Source organism: Grus americana, unplaced genomic scaffold (assembly GCF_028858705.1).
Source record: "Grus americana isolate bGruAme1 unplaced genomic scaffold, bGruAme1.mat scaffold_778, whole genome shotgun sequence".
Lineage (NCBI taxonomy): Eukaryota > Metazoa > Chordata > Aves > Gruiformes > Gruidae > Grus > Grus americana.
This window is the reverse complement of record NW_026561988.1, coordinates 204,983-225,812: the sequence shown is the minus strand read 5'-3', so window position 1 is coordinate 225,812 and position 20,830 is coordinate 204,983. Positions and strand designations below refer to the sequence as shown.

The window sequence follows — 20,830 nt, the reverse complement described above, 5'->3', positions numbered from 1 at the left end:
GCCGTCCTTCTCCATGAACCCCTTCATTGAGCACAGAGACCTTGACAGTAAAAACTCAAGCAAAAAAGGCGTTGGGTCCCTGAACCCCATCCGTGTCTCCTCTTCATGAGATCACCGTCCTCGTTCAGCAGTGGGCTGAACTACTCTCCTACTTGAGACAGCCTCTTCCAGGTCCTGGAACCTACCCAACCCTGTCCGCATCCCATGTGAGGTTTAGCAGACATCCCTGCTCCAGGTCTGCCAGGGTCTGGACAAGGAGAGATGTCGAGCAGGTCTGGTTATTCCCCCCGTACAGGCACTGAGCCCAGCAGGAGGAAGGAAATGGCCGTGCAGCACAACTCACCCATAGACCTGTGCAGAGCGGGCAGTGCTGGAAGTGGCCGATTGTGGTTTAACCTGGCAGGCAGCTAAAGACACAACACAGCTGTTTGCTCACTGCCCCCACCCAGTGGGATGGGGGAGAGAATCAGGAAAAAAAGGTAAAATTTGTGGGTTGGATAAAGACAGTTTAATATGACAGAAAAAGTAAGCAAATAACAACAACAACAACAATAAAAAATAATCTACAAACCAAGTGATGCACAGCACAATTGCGCACAACCCCCAGACCACAGATGCCCAGCTAGTTCCCGAGCCGTGGTCCCAGCTGTCGGCCAGCTTCCCCCATTTATAAAATAAGCATGATGTCATATGGTATGGAATATCCCTTTGGCCAGTTTGGGTCAGCTGTCCTGGCCATGTCCCCTTCCCAGCTCCATGGGCACCACCAGCCTCCTCACTGGCAGGCCAGTATGGGAAGCTGAAAAGTCCTTGCCTTGGTGTAAACATTGCCTAGCAACAACCAAAACATGTGTGTCTTATTAGCATTATTCTCATCCTAAATCCCAAACACAGTACTATGCCAGCTACTAGGAAGAAAATTAACTCCATGCCAGCCGACTCCAGGACACAGATTAGTGAGGCCACCAGTGAAAGCTCACTCTGGTCGCATTCTCTAACACATCGCCACATGCCCACCTCCCCTCAGCCCATGGAGAAACCAAGCACAGCAGCACGGCCTTGTGGGGGCAATTTCTTCAGCCGGTTCCTGACCTGGGCTTTGGAAGAAGAACCCAGTCTCCAGACCCTGGCGTTGAGAAAATGCCTTTTTATTACAGAGATGTGAGGAGGCCAGCTGGGCCATTGTGCCAGACACATGTGCAAAGACATGTGGGTCAGAAAGACTGCATTTGTGCCTCTGGAGAAGTGGCGTAGATGCATATGTTCCTGGGTGTGGTGGGTTGAGCCTGGCTGGAGGCCAGGTGCCCACCAGAGCCGCTCTCTCACTCCCCTCATTCACTAAACAGGGGAGAAAAGGCATAACGAAATGCTTGTAGGTCGAGATAAGGACAGGGAGAGATCACTCACTAATTATCGTCACGAGCAAAACAGACTGAAATTAGAGAGGGAATTCATCTAATTTATTACTAGGCAAAACAGAGTAGAGGAATGAGAAAATAAAATCAACTCTTAAAACACCTCCCCCCACCCCTCCCATCTTCCCGGGCTCAACTTCACTCCCAGCTTCAACCTTCCCCCCCTCAGCGGCACAGGGGGACAGGGAATGGGGGTTACGGTCAGTTCATCTCACGGTGTTTCTGCCGCTTCTTCATCCTCAGGGGGAGGACTCCTCTCATCGTTCCCCTGCTCCAGCATGGAGTCCCTCACACAGGGTGCAGACCTTCAGGAGCAAACTGCTCCAGCGTGGGGTCTCTCCCACAGGGTCACAAGTCCTGCCAGCAAACCTGCCCTGGCATGGGCTCCCCTCTTCACGGGTCCACCGGTCCGGCCAGGAACTTGCTCCAGCGTGGGCTTCCCACGGGCCACGGCCTCCTTCAGGTGCCTCCACCTGCTCCGGCGTGGGGTCCTCCACGGGCTGCAGGTGGAATCTCTACACCCCCTCATCCTTCCTCCATGGGCTGCAGGGGGACAGCCTGCCTCACCATGGCCTTCACCACGGGCTGCAGGGGGATCTCTGCTCCGGTGCCTGGAGCACCTCCTGCCCCTCCTTCTGCACTGACCTAGGTGTCTGCAGAGTTTCTTACAGCTTCTCACTCCTCTCTCCCGCTGCAAAAGCTCTCTCTAACTGGTTTTTTTTTTCCTTCTTAAATATGTTCTCACAGAGGCGCTGATTGGCTCGGCCTTGGCCAGGGGCGGGTCCATCTTGGAGCCGGCTGGCATTGGCTCTGTCAGACACAGGGGAAGCTTCTGGCAGCTTCTCACAGAAGCCACCCCTGTAGCCCCCCCGCTACCAAAGCCTTGCCATGCAAACCCATCACACTGGGAAAATATAATTATCCTATATAAAACAACCAAAGCACAGTGGGTTCCCCCGATATATTGGAAATACCTTGTGAAGACACACAGGCAGCTTATTGCTTCTGAAAGACTACTGATTGAAACAGCTTCTTCAGGGTGTCTTTGAGTTGCTGGTTCCTCATGCTGTAGATGAGGGGGTTCACAGACGGAGGTAAAACTGAGTACAGAAGTGACACCACGAGATTCAGGATCGCGGAGGAGACAGACGGGGGCTTCAGGTAGGTGAACATGCCAGTGCTGATAAACAGGGAGACCACGGCCAGGTGAGGGAGGCACGTGGAAAAGGCTTTGTGCCGTCCCTGCTCAGAGGGGATCCTCAGCACGGCCCTGAAGATCTGCACATAGGACACCACAATGAAAACAAAACACCAAATGCTAAACAGACACTAACCACAATAAACCCAGCCTCACTGAGGTAGGCATCTGAGCAGGAGAGCTTGAGGATCTGGGGGATTTCACAGAAGAACTGGTCCACAGCATTGCCGTGGCAGAGGGGTAGGGAAAATGTATTGGCCGTGTGCAGCAGAGCAGTGAGAAACCCACTGCCCCAGGCAGCTGCTGCCATGTGGGCACAAGCTCTGCTGCCCAGGAGGGTCCCGTAGTGCAGGGGTTTGCAGATGGCAACGTAGCGGTCGTAGGCCATGACGGTGAGAAGATACAATTCTGCTGAAATGAAAAAAAGAAACAGAAAGAGCTGTGCAGCACATCCTGCGTAGGACATGGCCCTGGTGTCCCAGAGGGAATTGGCCGTGGCTTTGGGGAGAGTGGTGGAGATGGAGCCCAGGTCGAGGAGGGAGAGGTTGAGGAGGAAGAAGTACATGGGGGTGCGGAGGCGGTGGTCACAGGCTACAGCGGTGATGATGAGGCCGTTTCCCAGGAGGGCAGCCAGGTAGATGCCCAGGAAGAGCCAGAAGTGCAAGAGCTGCAGCTCCCGTGTGTCTGCGAATGACAGGAGGAGGAACTCAGTGATGGAGCTATGGTTGAACATTTGCTTCCTCTGGGTAAGCTTATCTGTAGAAGAGGAGAAGGCAGTGCTGAGTTCAGCCAGACTGCTCCAAACTAAACATATTGTACGTCTCATTGCAACCCCACATTATGACTCTTTCTTTTTCTGGAAGACCTCTCTGCAGCTCTCTTACTTGAGCTCTGGGTTTTGCTGGCTGAGGGTGCCATTGGGAGCAAGGACTCTGCAATGGGCTCCCGAGGAGTCCTTCCTGCCGTGCAGCGAGAGGGAACTAGGAATGCAGGGGGATGTCCAATTAAATGCACTCATGATATATCAAAAAGCTTTTCAGCACTGTGGTTTGCAATTTGCCCAAGTGCAGAAGAGGGCTGAGGGGATTTGGGGTTGTTTCTCTTCTTCTAGTTGCAAGTGGAGTGGTTTGGGATGGAGGAAATCCCTGACATTTCTAAGGCACTCCAAGTGAAATCTTGTGGGTCCTGCGAGGCAAAGGGACTTTCCCCCACAGTGCTGAGAGAGGAGAGCTGCTCTGCCCATCAGCCCTGTTCTCAGCTGCCCTGTGCTGGCAGCTTGGAGCTGGAGGATGATCACCCCAGGTGTTCCTCTGAAAAGAAAAAGGCTGCTGCTGAGAGCAAAGAAATCCAGGTTCACCAAGCAGATTGAGAGAGTCCTCACCTCTTCTCAGGGTACCTGAGGAGGATCTCGTCTCTCCCCTTCCGAACAGGAACACAAAGAGATCATTCCATCTGCCCACGTACAGCTGCCCAGAAGCATTTCTACAGCCTTAGCACTGAGGTGTCTTCTCCATGGGGATCCTTGCGAGCACAGAGATACTATGGGAGAGCTGTGCCCTTCTGGAGGGCACCCTGCAGCCCAGCAGGACACCCCAGGGAAACAGCTGAAGGTCCTGAGGTTGCCCGGAGGAGACTTGGGCACTTTGCTCCCATAGACACATCTGCATAGCAGGACCCAAAGGGTCGGTGTCCCAAGAGGAGATGAACCTGCCACCGCAGCCCCCACCCCCTTCCGCACTGAGAAGGCAAATCCAAGGGTGAGCAGAAGGGCAGCACAGGCAGGAGGGGTGGGCAGTGAAATGCCACCATGCTGCTGCCAAGGGAGGAGGGACACACCAAGACTGCTGGACATCAGGGGTTTGTCCTTCTCTGGGCTCTGGCTGCTCCAGAGGCAATGCACGCCCGAGAGCCCATGGGCTTGAGGGCAGAGGCTCTGCTGAGGCTGGGAAAGGAGACCAGGGAGGAGTTGCTCAGGGGAAGGTGTCTGCAGTGCAGGGACAGCAGGGAGATGCCCACATCCCCCTCCCCAGCGTTTCGGGCAGCAGCTCCCTCTCACTCCCTGCCCGTGTCTCTGCTGCTTGGAGCTGCTCCTGCCAGGAGCCGTCACCTCCCTGTCCCCAGCCCAACTCCCTGTCAGTGCTCACAAACCCCATCCCTCCTGCTGTGTGCTCACCTCTGCCTGCAAACACCTCCCAGGGGCAGGGCACTGCCCAGGGGCCTCTCTGCCTCTGCAGGGGCTAAAGACCAGATCTCAGAAACCTGATGGGGCTGCGAAGGGCAAGTTGTTGCTGCTGTGTTGGCTGGAGGCAGCTGGGAACAGCGCTTTGAGGTGCTTCTCCCAGACTTACTTGTCTCTCAGGCTAAGAGTCTAGGAGTCGCAAAGCCTTCTTCTAAGCAGAAACAGGAAGTTTGATCTCCAGTGCCAACCCCAGACAACCAGACAAAGATTCAGGAAAGCCCTTCTCTTTCCAGGAGCCACTAACCTGATGGGCTTCTTGAGAAGTCCCCTTAGAAATGTCCCGAGGGAGAGCTGAAGCTGTGAGAAGCCCTGACCCATGCAGCACTCTCTTGACAGCTGAAGGACCGTACCCTGCCCTGCCATGCTGGGGCTTTCTCCTTCCACCCACAGCTTTCCCTTTCCCTTTCCCTGGCAGGCAGCAGAGTCCCTGCGCCAGCACACAGTCCCCGGGGGTGCAGGGACCCTGCTTGGAAGGACAGACCTGGACAACCCTGGTTGCACGCCCACCTTCACAGCCCTGCAGCCATCGTCAAGACAAGGGAGCTGTCTTGCCTTCTGCCTCTGATGGTGCAGCAGGGAAGCCCTGCTCTGGAGCACGTCCTCCTCCTCCACACCTGAGAAAAGCAAGGAGAGCCATCAGGACAGGTCGTATGAGAGGTGGCATGGGCCAGGTCTAGTACAGGCTTCCAGGCACTCATCTGCATTGCCCTGCAGACAAAGACTTACCATGTCAAGGGCTGTGAAGATTTCTTTCCCCTGGTGAGCTCCCACACCAGAAGTCTTTCACCTTCTCTCGTTCCTCTTGTCTGCTCTCAGTGCCTGCAGGCAGTGCCCTCAGCCCTGCTCCTGGGCAGAGCTGTCTCTCTGCAGTGCTGCCCGCTTGCCATGAGCTCCCTCCATCCCAGGAGCCCTGCCCAGCTCAGCAGCAGAGGACCAGCCCAAGGCAGCACTTTCTCTGCCCCCTCTGGGCTCCCTCAGAGAATGTCCCTGGGGCTCCAGAGGAACCTGCTCTGAAAAAACCTGAAGTCATTACCGATATTTCTGCCCTGAGCTGGGGAAGAGGCAGAGTTAGGTCAAAGAATCCCCTCTTCTTGTCCCACTATGGACAGAATACCCAGACAGTCAAAGGGAGACATTTCCTGTCCCTCCTGTACCCATGGAAACCAGAGGTGATATCTGGGGTACCAGAGGGTGTGCAAGACATGTGCAGGTAACTCTGAGCTCTGATGGAGCGATTCAGAAGGACAGGGCAGCATCTTGGTTCATTGTTTGGAGGCTGGTGGGACTTTCCTTTGGCCAGCTGAAGTGACAGTAGATGCCCACATTTAGAATAATGAAGCCTGTCCCTGCTCAGTATGGCCAGGACAGCTTATAGAGGTATTCCTCTGAGCAAACGGAGTCATTGCCATTGGGAGAGCTAAGGCTCTCTCCCTTCTCCACCAGACCTTCATTGACAGTTATGGCAGGCTTAGGTGAGGAGCGATCAAGAGCTGACTCCATGTTGGAGAGAGCCACTCTCAGCTTCCCCAAAATGGACCAGCCACTGCCCAAAGCTGAGCCAATAAGCAATTGCAGTGGCATCTCTGTGATAACCTCTTGCAGAAAGGGTAAAACCCAGTGTGCAGCAGCTGTAAGAGAGAAAGTACCCTGGAGGCACCAAGGAGAGTGAAGAATGAGGTGGGGATGAGAGAGAGAGGCTGGGTGGGCACCTGGTGGCCAAAAGTCAACCCACCACCCCCTGACATTCACAGGACAGCACTGTGCAAATGCTGCTTTTGGTGTCTGGAGGTTCTTTGCATCGGCTTTTCAGCACAGCTGGCAGATGCGCCAAGAAACGTGATGCTCACCTGGATCTGAAAAGCTGTCTCATCCTTGTCAGCCTTGGCTCTCATAGCTAAGAAATGCTGGAGTCTCAGCTCCCAAGGGGAGTGAGGAAGGAGAGGAGCAGAGCGCAGATGCCAGGTCACAGAGTGGCAGAGTTTGGCCCGTTCCGGGAACGTTCAGTGGGCAGTATCACTCAAGGGGAGCAGCATTCAGTGCAACGGCTTTTCAGGGGCAGCATCCTCTAAGCACATAAAGCGTCCATGCCGATAGTCCAGCAAACAAGTGGACGTCTCAGGACAGCAGCTTGGCTAAACAGGCACCTTGTCGGGATGCTCCATCGAAAAAGGGAAGCGCGGAGGGTGTGGATAGAGGACCTCACTTCAAAGGAGGAATTTAGAAACAGGGAGGGCTTTAGGAAAGACAAGGCTCCTGTGGAGTTGATACTTGCTTGGATGTCCAAGGGCATCAAGATGAGCTGTTAGTATTGAAGTTACAGTTCAAGGAGAATCAACAAAATTAATGTGTGGGCACTGCTGAATTTTGCCAGAGAAGATGCAGATCTGTCTGAGGTACTCTTTGTCCTCTTTGCCTCTGTCTTCACCAACAAGGTCTCCAAGGACTTTGTGCCTTGAAGCAGGACTCTGGAGGAGAAAGACCAGCAGTGGATGTGGACCAAGCCAGGGGTTACTTGATCAAGTATTAACAGTCCACAGAACTGGCAGGGCTGTATCCAAGGGTGTTGAGGGAGCCAGCTGATATCATAGTGAGGTCAGCCTGTGTTGTCTGTGTGGCATGGAACATGCTTTTGGATTTGGTTTCTGTGTATCTGAAAGAGAGGGTGACTGGATGAACCCAGGGCAGATCACACTTGACTGTCCTCATTCCTTGCTAAGATGAAAGGACTGCATTTCTTGATACGGGAGCAGCAGCGGGGTTCATTTACCTGGAGTTCCTTAGGGCTTTCAACACCATTTCCCACCATATCCTTGTCTCCATGTTAGGACATTTCTGATTGCCCGATCCTCTATCAAAATAGCAATGTGAGCAATTGCATGACACTACAGGTGACGAAAGGGGGCACTTATTTCATGGATTTGCTGCCCAAGGAAGAAAATACCCCAGCAACCATCTCAGGAACTCCACAGAGAGTACAAAATAAGCAAAGGGCTGCATCACAGGAACCCCACACAGCCCTGATGACATCCTTTTGCTCTGCACACCTGCTAATCCTTTCCCCATTGGCCGTGATTTTCTTATTTTGGACCCTCCTGTGGTGGGTGAAGGATCGGGCATCTGCCCACATACCAAAACAGCTTGTGCCTTTCACTGTTGCCCAAGTAGAAAGGATTCAGCTGAAGCTGAGGGTGAGAATTCACTCATGGGCACCCAGGAATTTCAACTCTATTAACTTCCTGTCTTCTAAAAGCCTGAACAAGTGGTCAGAAGAGAAGGATGAAATGAGAGAGGATACTCACTGTTTTTTCAGTCCATACACAGCTGGATTTTGTCTTCATAGATAAGGTTTAATTCAGGTTAATTTTGCTACCAAGCGTGGTTTTTGAAAGTGTTCTGATATTGTGTGATTCCCTTTTTAGGTGCTAAAGACTGTCTAGAAAAGCACCGTCAAACATAAATAGCTGTACGGAGTGCTTTCCCTAATGTTGACAACATGAAGGGGAAGGGACAAAAGTTCCATTCAGGCTGGAAGTGGCCTTGCAAGATGTCTATAGACCAACATTGTGCTCAAAGCAGGGTCACACCAGGTTGCTCGTGGCTTTATCCAGATGTCTCTTTGAAACTTCCAGGGATGGAGGCAGTCTACACTCTCTTCAAAAGGTCTTCCCAGGTCTGATTTGCCTCATGTGTCAAAAATTTCTCCCTATATCGAGCCTGAGCCTCTCTTGTTGCCCGCTGCCTCTTGTCCTTGTGCCTTGCACCGCAATGTCTTCTTGGAAACTGCACCGAGGCAGTGCAAGGCTGTTCCATCCTCCCCCAAAAGCCCTCCGTTCTCCAGTCTGAACAAGTCCAGCTCCCTCAGCCCCTCCTAACAGGGCAGGTGCTCTAGCCATGACCATCTTTCTGGCCCTCCACTGAACTGGCTCCAGTTGGCCAATGTCTCTCTGGCATTACAGTGCATCAAAACATGCTAAAGTGTTCTGGATGCGGTCTAACGTGTGCTGAGTAGAGGAAGATGATAATCACTGCCACTGACTGTGCTCCTGCTCATACAGCCCAGGGTGCTGTTGGCCTTTGCTGAACGGCTCATGGTTTGCCTACTGTAACCCAAAGACCACCACAGCCTTTCCTGCAGAGCTGCTTCCTATACCTCGGCAGTCACAGGCCTCTGGCTTTGCAGGGGCTCAGTCCACCTCACGAGCAGGACTTTGGATTTGTCCTGACTCCATATCGCGAGGTTACCTCTGTGCCTCCAGCCTGTCTAGGTCCCTTGGGACGGCAGCCCTGTCCCCCAGTGTAGTGTCTGCTCTCCTCAAAGCGCTCTGTCATCTAGAAATCATATGAAAAAATACTCTCTCATCTTCTCTGCATCATTAAAAAGGCATTAAATGGGACAGATTGCAGGACAGACACCTGCAGGACCCTGTTAGATAGACACATCCAGGCACAGTAGCACGCCTTGACCACACCCATCCAAGCCTGAAAGTCCAACTGTCTTTTTGACCATCTACCTGTTCATCTATGTAGACCATAATGACCTTACTGGGACACCAGAACAGCGTGGGGAATGATGCTGAAAGCCTTGCTGACTTTGAGGTAAGGGGCAACCGCTGCTCTCCCCGCATCCACCAATCCTGTCCTTCCATCACAGAAAGCAAAAAAGATGGGCAGGCACAGTCTACCATGGGTAAATCCAGTCACCTTCTCTTAATGCTCCCCAGAAATGGGATCCAAGTGCACGTGCTCTGGGGACAGCCTTTAGTTCCCCTGCTCATCCTTTTGGGTCTTTTTCAGAAAGTACATGCAGCGTTTGGGTGCTGCCGGTTGGCAGGGACTTCCCCCAGTCTCCATGTCCTTTCCAAGATGATGGAGAGTGGCCTCCCTGTGGCATCGGCCTGCTCTCTCAGCTCCCTGGGATGCTGCCCCTTCACTCCCACAGACTGGTAAGGATTGAGCTTCCTCAGGTAACTCCTGACTTAATCCAAATTCGCCAACGGTTGTTCTCCTCCAGAGTCCTGCTCCAGGTAGAAAAGCCTCAGAGACCTTTCTGGAGGAGATGAAGGCAAGAAGGACACAGAGAACTCAGACCTATCAACACCTGCTCTTACTAAATTCAGCAGTGGCCACTCATTCTCTTTGTTTCTTAACTGTTCCTGAAGCAGCAGCAGCAGCAGCTCCTTTTGGTGTCCCTGTAGCCCTTGCAAGGGTCTACACTGGGAAGCTTTAGCTTCCAGGAAACCATCCCTACTTCTAAATCCCTCCTTGAGTCCCAGCATCCACCTCTTGGATGCTTTCTTTTTTCTATGGAGCTTCTTCATGAGGTCCCTTTTTAGCCAGTTTCTGTCCTGAGATACCCGGTTGTTTTCCTGTGTGTTAATGCGGACAGTTGTTTTGTGTGGAATGTGGTGTCCTGAAAGACCAGAAGTTCAGTGCAGCTCTGCTGCCCTTGAGTGCTGCTGCTGCTGCTACTGTGGGATTGCCCCCAAAAGTCCCCTGAGGAGGCTAAAATCGTCTCCTCTAGAGACCCAGCATCTCTACTTTGCTGCAGTCCTTTCGCATTCCCCTTGTGAGCTGAGATTTCATGGTCACTACAGCCCAGGCTCACACTCATTTTCACAGCCCTGATCAGCCCTCCCTCTGCAGGGACTGGATTCGGGTCAGCATCACCTTGGTTGGCCCACCTTGCACCTGTATAAAGAAGTTGTCCCAAGAGACCCAGAAGCCTGCTGGACAATATGCACCCTGCTGTGCACCCCTTCCAGTGAGCGCCAGAGTCATTCAAGTCCCCAGTAAGACCTGGCGTCATTCATCTGGAGACTTCCTTGGGTTGCTTAATTAATGAAGGCGTAGTCCACTTCCTTACCCCGGTTGCAGGTTCTTCATCTCCCACCAGGATGCCACACTAAGTGGCCTGTCCTCTCACCCTCACCCACAAGGCTCACACAACCTGTTGCACATCCCGTAGAGGAGCACCATACGTACAACAAGCTCCTTCAGACGGAGGTCATCCCCCACCCCATCTTCCCGGCCTGCCTCTCCTGAAAAGCCCATACGCACCATGGCAGCACCACTGTGAGCTGTCCCACCGCCCCTCACCATTTACTCCATCAATGCCAAGAGTCTATAGTGGCACTTGGGACTCCGGCTCTCCAGCGGTCTGTGCCCCAGGCTGAGGCCATTGATGCACGTTTGGGCTGCAGCACCTCAGCCGTGGCACCAGGGAGAAGCTCAGACTTGTCACAGGCAAACCAGGACCAAGTACCCAAGACCCATGCTTTGCATGAGACCAGAGACGTGCTGGAGGAGATGGCAGATGTCAGTGTGAAGGCATAGAAAGAGGCAAATCTTCTCTCCCCGAGGCCAGAGGCAAGCAGGGCTGGTCTCTGCTGTCCTGGCAGGAGAGGGCTTTGCTCTCCGTGGTGTCTCTGCAGCCCCTGAGAGCCTGTGGTGGAGGTGAAGCTGATCTCAAGGAAGGACAGATGCTGCTGAAAATGTCTTTGGGTGTGGACATCCTGTGATCCAGGAAAACTCTGAAAATCCTTGGGCGGTTCCTTGCTTGTATCATCAAGTGAGTGAATAAGAGGTCGTCTTTAAGAAGAACCAGCAGACTTTGGGAGCAGGCAAATGAGTGGAGATCCCAGTGGGATGTGCTTCCTGTGCATGAACTTCTGCATCAACTGGATGGAGCTGGGTCAGACCCCGTCTCATTGCAGTGGTGGGATTCAGTAGCTGGCCAACAGAAACTGATGCAATCGGACATGCCATCTGGAGTGTCTGTCTCACACCCACTCTGGACGCAGATGCCTTTCCTGTAGGTCCCGTGCGGTCCCTGCCAGCCACATGCACTTGTGCTGGAGGGCCCCGGCATCTCACATCATAGCACTGCAGGCCTGTGTTTGGCTGTTGAGTAGCTGCCCTGAATTGGCTTGGGCAACGTAGGGATGTCCATGAGACATCTGCCATTACAGTCAAAGGTGATCTAGTATCTACAGCTGATGCAGAAGATGGCTGATGGCTATGGCAAAGACTCCTTCTGGCCCCCTGACTACCTCAGTAGGCTGCCCTGGACGTAAGGAGTAGGGAAAAGTTCAGTTGTCCAAAATGTGGGCATCTGCTGTTGGCCAAAGGTATTCCCCTCTAAGCTCCAAGACCATGCCTCCAGATACTGCCCTGTCTCTATGAACGGCTCCATTGGAGCTTGCAGCTCCCTGCACATATCTTGGACCACGCCTGACACCTCAGATGTCACCAGGTGTTTGAGTCTGAACAGGTGACTCCTGGCCTCCATCTCCAGTAATTCCCATGGGAACTGAGACAAGCAGCTCCCAGGCAGCAGGTGCCTATTTGGTGCCCACCTGACCTGAGGCAAGAAGAATCCCACCTCCTGAGGCTTTGTGGGAGCCATAGGTGAGAGCTGAGTCCCCTTCCAGCCCCAGGACTGCAAACCAAGGATGAGATGCCTCAACTGAGTCAGCTGAGTCCCTTCCCTCAGCAGGGGTAAAGGAGAGCCCTCCCTGTCCCTACCTGGGTGTCCTGTCTAATGCCGACACAAGGAAAGGAGATTCTTATGCCCAACGCTTTTTTTATTAGGAGGAATGACTCTGCCAGAAAGTGTTTCTCCCCAGCTGTGGGAGGGAACGTCAGTGATTCCTTCAGCCTGTTTCACAGCAGGTTCCTCTGGAGACCCAGCGACACCTTAAGAGAGCCCGGGGGGCATGGGGGGGCAGAGAAAGTGCTGCCTTGGGCTGGTCCTCTGCTGCTGAGCTGGGCTGGGCTCCTGGGATGGAGGGAGTTCATGGCAAGCGGGCAGCGCTGCAGAGAGACAGCTCTGCCCAGGAGCAGCTCCTCTGCAAAGCGCAGCAGGGCTGAGGGCACTGCCTGCAGGCAGCGAGGGCAGACAAGAGGAACGAGAGAAGGTGAAAGACTTCTGGTGTGGGAGCTCACCGGGGAAAGAAATCTTCCCAGCCCTTGACACGGTAAGTCTCTGGCTGCAGGGCAATGCAGACGAGTGCCTGGAAGCCTGTACTAGACCTGGCCCATGCCACAACTGATAGGACCTGTCAGGATGGCTCTCCTGGCTTTTCTGGTGTGGAGGAGAAGGATCTGCTCCAGAGCAGGGCTTCCCTGCTGCATCCTCAGAGGGACAGGGCATGATGGGTCCCTCCTCCCAGCGATGGCTGCAGGGGTGCCAGGCTGGGTGTGGGGCTGCCCTGGGCTCCAGGCAGGGTCCTTGCAGCCCAAGGGGGCTCTGTGCCAGGACAGGGACTGTGCTGCCTGTGAGGAGCAGCACTCAGGTTTTCTGGGGAGCTCCCCACGGTGCTGTGGGGAGAAGGTCTGGGTGCAAGGAGCGACACCCGGCAGGGCATGACAGGGCAGGGTCCTTCTGCTGTTCAGAGGCTGCTGCATGGATCAGGGCCGCTCACAGCTCCAGATCCTCCCAGGGCTGGAGGGTCCAGGCAGGGGCTATCTGGCAACAAAGGTGCTTCCCTCAGGCTTCAATTTCATGCTTTGGGGGTGTGAAGGGAAACGGAGCTGCTCACATTTGAGAAGTGACTGAGATTCTTAACCATTACGTGGCATGATCAGAAGGTCTTCTAGGAACCTCAGAAAATGCCTTCGCCTACCCCTCAGCCTGCAGGCATCACCAGCATCACCTTGGCTGGCAACATCACGGTTCGTCTGACCTGCTCTTTACCCGTCGGAAGCAGGGAGATGTCTCTAGGCGGTGCCCTCCCAGGGAGAGTTTTCTGTAGGGCAACACTGAGTGCACCAACGGTGGGATGGGGTCTCTCAGAATTTCCTGTGAGGAAAACATTGTGGGGCAAAGCAGCAGGTTGAAAAGGACCGGGAAGCCGAGGGGTGGGCAGGGAAGAAGATGAAACTGAGAAGGCAATGTCATGGGAAGGAGAATTGGGAAAGTTCCCTGTCACCCCCTCCAGTGCAGACCCCTTCCTCTGAGCAAGCCCCCTTGCCTCCTGTCTGACCCAGCAAAGTCTCTGCCCTCGTGGCCGTGGGGCACAAGGCATCAGCTGCCCCCTCTGCAGCCAGAGCTCCAGCAGAGCAGCGGTGCCTCTCTCCAGCCCTGTGCCCATTTTTCTCTGCGCAGCACAGGGGCTGAGCGTGACTGCCTTGCAGCATCGCTGTCTGGGAGGCTGCCTGCACGGCTGGTGAAGGTGACGACTGTCTTAAGTGCCTTTCCTTCTGTTTGTGGTGCTGCTCCTCCTCTTCCCGCCTGTCTGTGCTGCTCCTGCTCCTGCTCGTGGGCTCTGTGGGGTTGGGGGAGTTTCAGACAGTGACCCTTGAAGCCCTGCCAGGCAGGGGTCTGCATGGGAGTGAGGTGCCCCAGCCCCCTTCGAACCCACGGGGGCAGATGCGTCCCCCAGAGCGACTCCGGGATCACTTCAGCACTTGTCTGAGCTGCTCCTTAGCCCCTGCACACACAGAGATTTCTCTGGCCGGTGCCCTGCTGCCAGGAGGGGTCTGTAGGGAAGAGCCGAGCACACAGCGGGTGGCATGAGAGCTGTGAGCACTGGCAGGGAGGAGACTTGGGGGCAGAGAAACGGGTCCCAGCAGGGACAGCTCCAGGCAGTGGTGACATGGGCAGGGAGTGAGAGGGAGCTGCTCCCAGAAATGCCACGGAGGGGGCATTTGGCATCTCCCTGCCATGCCCTGCAGTGCAGACACTTTCCCCAGAGCAACTCCCTGGTCTCCTCTCCCACCCAGCAGATATTCCCACCCTTAATGTCACAGGGACTTGATCATGCGTTTCCTTCCCAGCGGCCCAACCACCAAAGAGGAGAAACACTCAAGCGTCCAGCTGTGTCTCCCTGTCCTGACTCCCTTGGCAGGAGTACTTTGGCATTTTCCCCTCTTGTCCCTGCCGCCCTTGTTCTTCCCCGTTAATCGCTGGTGTGAGGGGCGAGGACTAGGGTGCAGCTCAGACACCAGTGCTGCATGTTGTCTCATGCAGATGGATCCATGGAGGAAAAGCATCCGCGTCCTCTCCTAATGTTTGGGGCTCTGGGCACTGCGGTGTATGGGGCCAGGAGTGAGCTTACTCTTCCTGCAGGACCCCTCATATTTATGACATTCAGGTATTTTCTTGGGGGGAATGGGTGGGAGTGGGTCCTGCTTGGCTGCAGGCTGCCCTCCAAAAGGGCCTAGCTCTCCCAGGGCATCTCTGTGTCACCTAGCAGTCCCATGGAGAAGACAGGCAGCTGCAATGAGCCCTCTGTGTCCCTGCCTAGGAGGGGAGAGCTGAGATCCTCCAGTGTCCAGTTTCTTCTCAGAGGAACATCTGGGTGCAATCGTCCTCCAGCTCAAAGAGGTGCCAGCGCAGGCCAGCTGAGACCAGGGCTGATGGACAGATCGACTCTCTTCACTCCGCATTGAGGAGCAGTTCCTTTGTCTCTCAGAACCCACAAGGTTTCCCCTGGAGCGCAGAAGAAATGCCAAGGGTTTTTGCCTTTAAAAAATCCCTCGGGTGTGGATAGGCAAACAGAACAAAGTAAGCAAACCGAAATGCCCACAGCTCTACTCTGCAGTCGGGTGTACTGGGACCAACAATCCTGAAAAGCTCTTTGCAATTATGACTGGACTTAACCTGATATCACCCTATGTTCCTGTTTAGCTCTTGCTGTAAGCGGGACAAAGTCCTCCAGAGCACCCAGAAGAGCTCCCTGCTCCTATGGCACCCACAAGCAGCACCAACCTGAATGTAGCAAAGACACCTGCCAAAGGTCTTCCTGAAAGGGGAAAAGCGCTTTGGGAGATTTCCATGAGAAATGCAGTAGGTTAAGCTCTACTCTAACTCTTCCCTGTCTTTTCCTCCATGCACAGACCTCTGTGAGCAGCAGCCGCAGATGGCCAACGGCAGCTCCATCACCCAGTTCCTCCTCCTGTCATTCACAGACACATGGGAGCTGCAGCTCTTGCACTTCGGGCTCTTTCTGGGCATCTACCTGGCTGCCCTCCTGGGAAACGGCCTCATCATCACCGCTGTCACCTGTGACCACCACCTCCACACCCCCATGTACTTCTTCCTCCTCAACCTCTCCCTCCTCGACCTGGGCTCCATCTCCACCACTCTCCCCAAAGCCATGGCCAATTCCCTCTGGGACACCAGGGCCATCTCCTACACAGGATGTGCTGTACAGCTCTTTCTGTTAGTCTTCTTGATCTCAGCAGAGTATTCTCTTCTCACCGTCATGGCCTACGACCGCTACGTTGCCATCTGCAAACCCCTGCACTACGGGACCCTCCTGGGCAGCAGAGCTTGTGCCCACATGGCAGCAGCTGCCTGGGGCAGTGGGTTTCTCACTGCTCTGCTGCACACGGCCAATACATTTTCCCTACCCCTCTGCCACGGCAATGCTGTGGACCAGTTCTTCTGTGAAATCCCCCAGATCCTCAAGCTCTCCTGCTCAGATGCCTACCTCAGGGAAGTTGGCCTTCTTGTGGTTAGTGCCTGTTTAGCCTTTGGGTGTTTTGTTTTCATTGTGGTGTCCTATGTGCAGATCTTCAGGGCTGTGCTGAGGATCCCCTCTGAGCAGGGACGGCACAAAGTCTTTTCCACGTGCCTCCCTCACCTGGCTGTGGTCTCCTTGTTTATCAGCACTGCCACATTTGCCTACCTGAAGCCCCCCTCCATCTCCTCCCCATCTCTGGACCTGGTGGTGGCTGTTCTGTACTCAGCGGTGCCTCCAGCCATGAACCCCCTCATCTACAGCATGAGGAACAATGAGATCAAGTATGCCCTCAGGAAACTAATGACTGGATGCTTTCCAGAAAAAATAAACTGCCTGTTTTCTTCTTCAGAATATTCATAATATATCTCATTACAGGCCCAGCCAGTCTTCTGGAAGTTTTTTTAATGATCATTTTGGTCTTGGGGGAAGGGGGTTTGTGGGGGGGGCGTGTGAAGTTTGGGTTATTTGTTTCTTTGTGTTACTTATCTGAATGCTTTCCACAAAGAAATGTCTTTATTTGACCCATTTCTAATTCACAATCTATCCAGCTTTTGTGTGACCTGGAAGCTGTGCAAATGAGGAGTCATACCCTCTGGGTGTTTAAACAAAATAAAGTGCCCTGCATTGACTCTTTTTTCTGAGGTCCTTCCTCCAAGATCTGCTCTGCAGCTGAAGGGAGCCTGTGTGCAGAGGGGAAGAAGAAAAGAGCGTCAGCACAGCCGCACTGCCAGGGAGCACCAGCACTTGGTCTTTCCCAAGCTGTTCTCCTTCCATTTCCATGCTCTCCTGAGCCCTTTTTTGGTGGAAGGCCTGGGTGCTCATGAAGCTTGGTTACAGTCCTGCTGTGTGGCGGTCCTGTGACCGCAGGCAGGGAGAGGCAACGGGCACTTCTGATACAGAGCTGGCCTCCATAGCAGCATTTCCATCATACAAGGGGGTCTTTTCAGGGCAGTGCCCGAAGGCTTAGGTGTTCAGAAGCTGGTCTCAAGAACATGCCCAAAGAATAGACTCTGCAGAGAGGCTTGTTGCTTTGCTTGTTTCTCTGTGGGCTCCGTAGGATGAGATCAAGGTCCCAGTGTGGTCTGCTAGGGACTGAGGTCTGGTACCGGTGTTGCTTGTTGGTGGCCAACACCCATGCGGATGGGGAATGGTTCCCAACTCACCTGCCTGGGGCTCTACAGCAGTTCACAGGGCTGCTGGCAAGTGAATGTTTTTCTGGAGGGACTCAGGAGCTGCCAGAAGAGCACAGGGGATCTGCAGGGACAGCGTGTGCCGGGGAGTCAGCGGTGGATGGAGCCCCACTGAGCGTGAGCCTGTCCAAGGTGGAGACCAGAGGTAAAGTGCCAAATCTGGGTGTGAACAGGAAAGTCCGAGCTCTGCAACGCGGGGGACACAACGGGCACAAGGAAAGCAGTCTGGTGAGTGATGCGTTATCACCCTCAGTGAAATGTCATAGGCTGGATGCATTGCAGCACCAAAATGCATCTCATGGCCTTGGAAGTGAGGCAGGGTACCTCTGCGCACCCTCCATGGCCTCAGAAGAACTTGTGTGGGAGGCAGTCAATGGCAGTGACAGCCCTGAGCTAGGTCTGCCACGCAGCCCGACCGGCACCGGCCCTGCAGAGTCAGCCCGTGGCGCCGGGCACCGCAGCCCACGCGCTCTGCAGAGCAGCACCACCAGCTCAGGGGCTGCGGGGAGCATGAGGAGAGGGTGCGGGAATGGCCGGCCAGGCCAACACAGACATGCTCACCTGGGGAAAGGCTCTGTGGGGAAATGGAATGTCCTGGGAGAAGAGCAGGGCACCACGTGTGTGCAAGGCAAGAGAAATCCTTCGACCGGGCAGGCTGCCCTATCCTTAGGGCCACAGCAGGAGCTGCCTGAGGAGCCGCAGGGCCAGGACTCTGGGACTGGCACGGGGGGCTGCAGGCTGTCTGGGGTGGGGATCTTGTCAGCATGCCAGCCAGAGACACAGTCACCGACCTCCATTTCCTGCTGTGGGACCAGTCCCAACCTGGGCTGCTGTGCTGGGCTGTGCTGGGGCAAGGGCAGGCAGATGGGGAGAGCTGGGGAGGGGCTGGGATGGGAAGTGCCAGGGAAAGGAAAACACCAGTGATCAGCTACAGTGCGTGAGTGCGGAGGTTGGGGGCACACGGCAGTGTCCTTGCACAGCCAGGTCTCCTGAGAGAGAGAAGGAGGACCGGCAGAGCAGAGTCTGCTCTGGGCCCTTATTCGCTGGACATCCCGGGGAAGTTGCCCCACGGCAGCCATCACAGAGCAGCCAATAACAAGCACCATTTCCAGCACTGGCCTCTCAGCCCAGCTCAGAGAGGCTGTTCTTCCCTCCCCAGAGGGACATTGAATGACAAGGTCAGAAGTCCAAGTTTGCATGCTTCAGACGAGACATAAGCATGCACAGTGTGTGTGTGTGGGGAGATGAACCCAAGTGAGCACAAATGCCATCAGCTATTCCAATGGCCTCACCATCACCACCATAGCTTGTGACCAGTGCCTTCAGACCCCCATGTACTTCTTCCTCCTCGACCTGGGCTCTGTCTCCACTGCTCTTCCATCATGGCATCATCGATCCATGGCCAATTACCTCTGAGACAAGAGTGCAATTTCTTTCTTGGGATGCGCTGCTCAAATATTTTGGTTTCTCTTTTTAGTTGTAGCAGTGTTTTCTTCTCACTGTCATGGCCTACGACCGCTACGTTGCCATCTGCAAACCCCTGCACTACGGGACCCTCCTGGGCAGCAGAGCTTGTGCCCACATGGCAGCAGCTGCCTGGGGCAGTGGGTTTCTCTATGCCAGTGTGCACACGGCCAATACATTTTTAATACCTCTCTGCCAAGGATATACCCTGGACCAGTTCTTCTGTGAAATCCCCCAGATCCTCAAGCTCTCCTGCTCAGATGCCTACCTCAGGGAAGTTGGGCTTCTTGTGGTTAGTGGTTTTCTTGTTTGGGGATGTTTTGTTTTCATTGTGGTGTCCTATGTGCAGATCTTCAGGGCCGTGCTGAGGATCCCCTCTGAGCAGGGACGGCACAAAGCCTTTTCCACGTGCCTCCCTCACCTGGCCGTGGTCTCCCTGTTTATCAACACTATGATGATGGCCTACCTGAAGCCCCATTCCATCTCCTCCCCATTCCTGTATCTGGCGATGGCAGTTCTGTTCATGGTTCTACATCCAACAGTGAACCCCCTCATCTACAGCATGAGGAACCTGGAGCTCAAGGATGCCCTGAGGAAACTGATTAGATGGTATTTAACAGCCAGAGACTGTGTACCTTCCTCTGCAAATCATTCCCAATATATATCTTGACAGTCTAAGCCTGTCTTTCCTTCTCTTCGTTTATTCTTTTTTATTTTCTCTCTTTTTTTCCTTTTCCACTTTTGATGATGTTGTCTGCAAAGAAATGTCTTTATTCATCCCCTCCGTCCTAGGTATCCACCCGTCTTGTGTGACCCACAGTGTCTGTGTAAATGAGGAGCCAGACTCTCTCTGCATTTAAGCAAAATAAATTAACCGGCAGCATCTTTTTGTCTGAAGTCAACCCTTAGGGGGGCAGGAATGAATGAGAAATAAAAGCACTTTTGTCCCGTGGTTTAATCCCAAGCAGCAACCAAGCCCTACACAGCCGTTCGCTCACTCCAACCATGGCAGCATGGGGGAGAAAATCATAAGGGTAAAAGTGCAAAGACTTGTGGGTTGAGATAAAGACAGTTTAATAGGTAAAAGTCGTGCATGCAAGCAAAGTAAAATAAGGAACTCCTTCACCATTTCCCATCAGCAGGCAGGTGTTCAGCCATCTCCAGGAAAGCAGAGCTCCATCACGTGTAACGGTTACTTGGGAAGACAAATGCCATCAATCTGAACGTCCCCTTCTACCTTTTAAAGTAAAGTGTTAATTCCAGGCATTCACAGGAAAATGAGGACTCTGCGATCACAGGAGAGGCAGCGGGAGCCCCGCTGGCACAGGGAAGGGAGACTGGAGAGCTGTTAGCTGAGGAGCTCCAGCGCCAGGATTGCCATGCTGTCCTGGAGAGTGGGGCTGGTGGGGGCAGAGAAGGGGGCAAATGCAGTCAGCATGGAGGGTCACCTGCAGTAGGAACAGAGGAGAGCCAGAGGGTGAGTGGCCTCTGTTTCCTCATGCCCTTGCGGCCAGGTCAAGCCCTGGGACCGACGGGGAGCCGGAACCCCCTGCTCTGCCCCCCAGGACCTGCTGTGCCCTTCAGAGGGGCTGGGGCTGTGGGCTGAGTGCCCAGAGCTCTGCAGCACCCTGCTGTGGGCACTGCCGTGGGCCAGCCCAGACTTGGCCACTGTACTGGGAAGAGGCGAGGAGAATTAGGGATTGCTGGGGAGGGGTTGGGCTGGGTTGAAATGTGCCCAGGAGAGAACAAACACAGTGTAGAGCTAAGCTGTGTGAGTGTGCAGGGTGGGGGCATGCGGCAGGGTGCAGATCACGGTGCAGAGCCAAGGGTCATGGTGAAGGAAGCAAGGAGCAAAG

The 20,830-nt window shown here is 54.2% G+C and overlaps 1 protein-coding gene and 1 pseudogene across 1 annotated transcript; one reads left to right on the top strand and one right to left on the bottom strand.

Moving 5' to 3' along the window:
- Positions 1–2,411: 2,411 nt before the first annotated feature.
- Positions 2,412–3,346, bottom strand: LOC129201104 (olfactory receptor 14C36-like; annotated as a pseudogene).
- Positions 3,347–15,684: 12,338 nt separating this feature from the next.
- LOC129201103 (olfactory receptor 14C36-like) lies at positions 15,685–16,680 on the top strand. Its single transcript, XM_054812267.1, has one exon. It carries the CDS (start codon positions 15,715–15,717, stop codon positions 16,678–16,680), a length of 966 nt encoding a protein of 321 aa, XP_054668242.1. The 5' UTR covers positions 15,685–15,714.
- Positions 16,681–20,830: the final 4,150 nt, after the last annotated feature.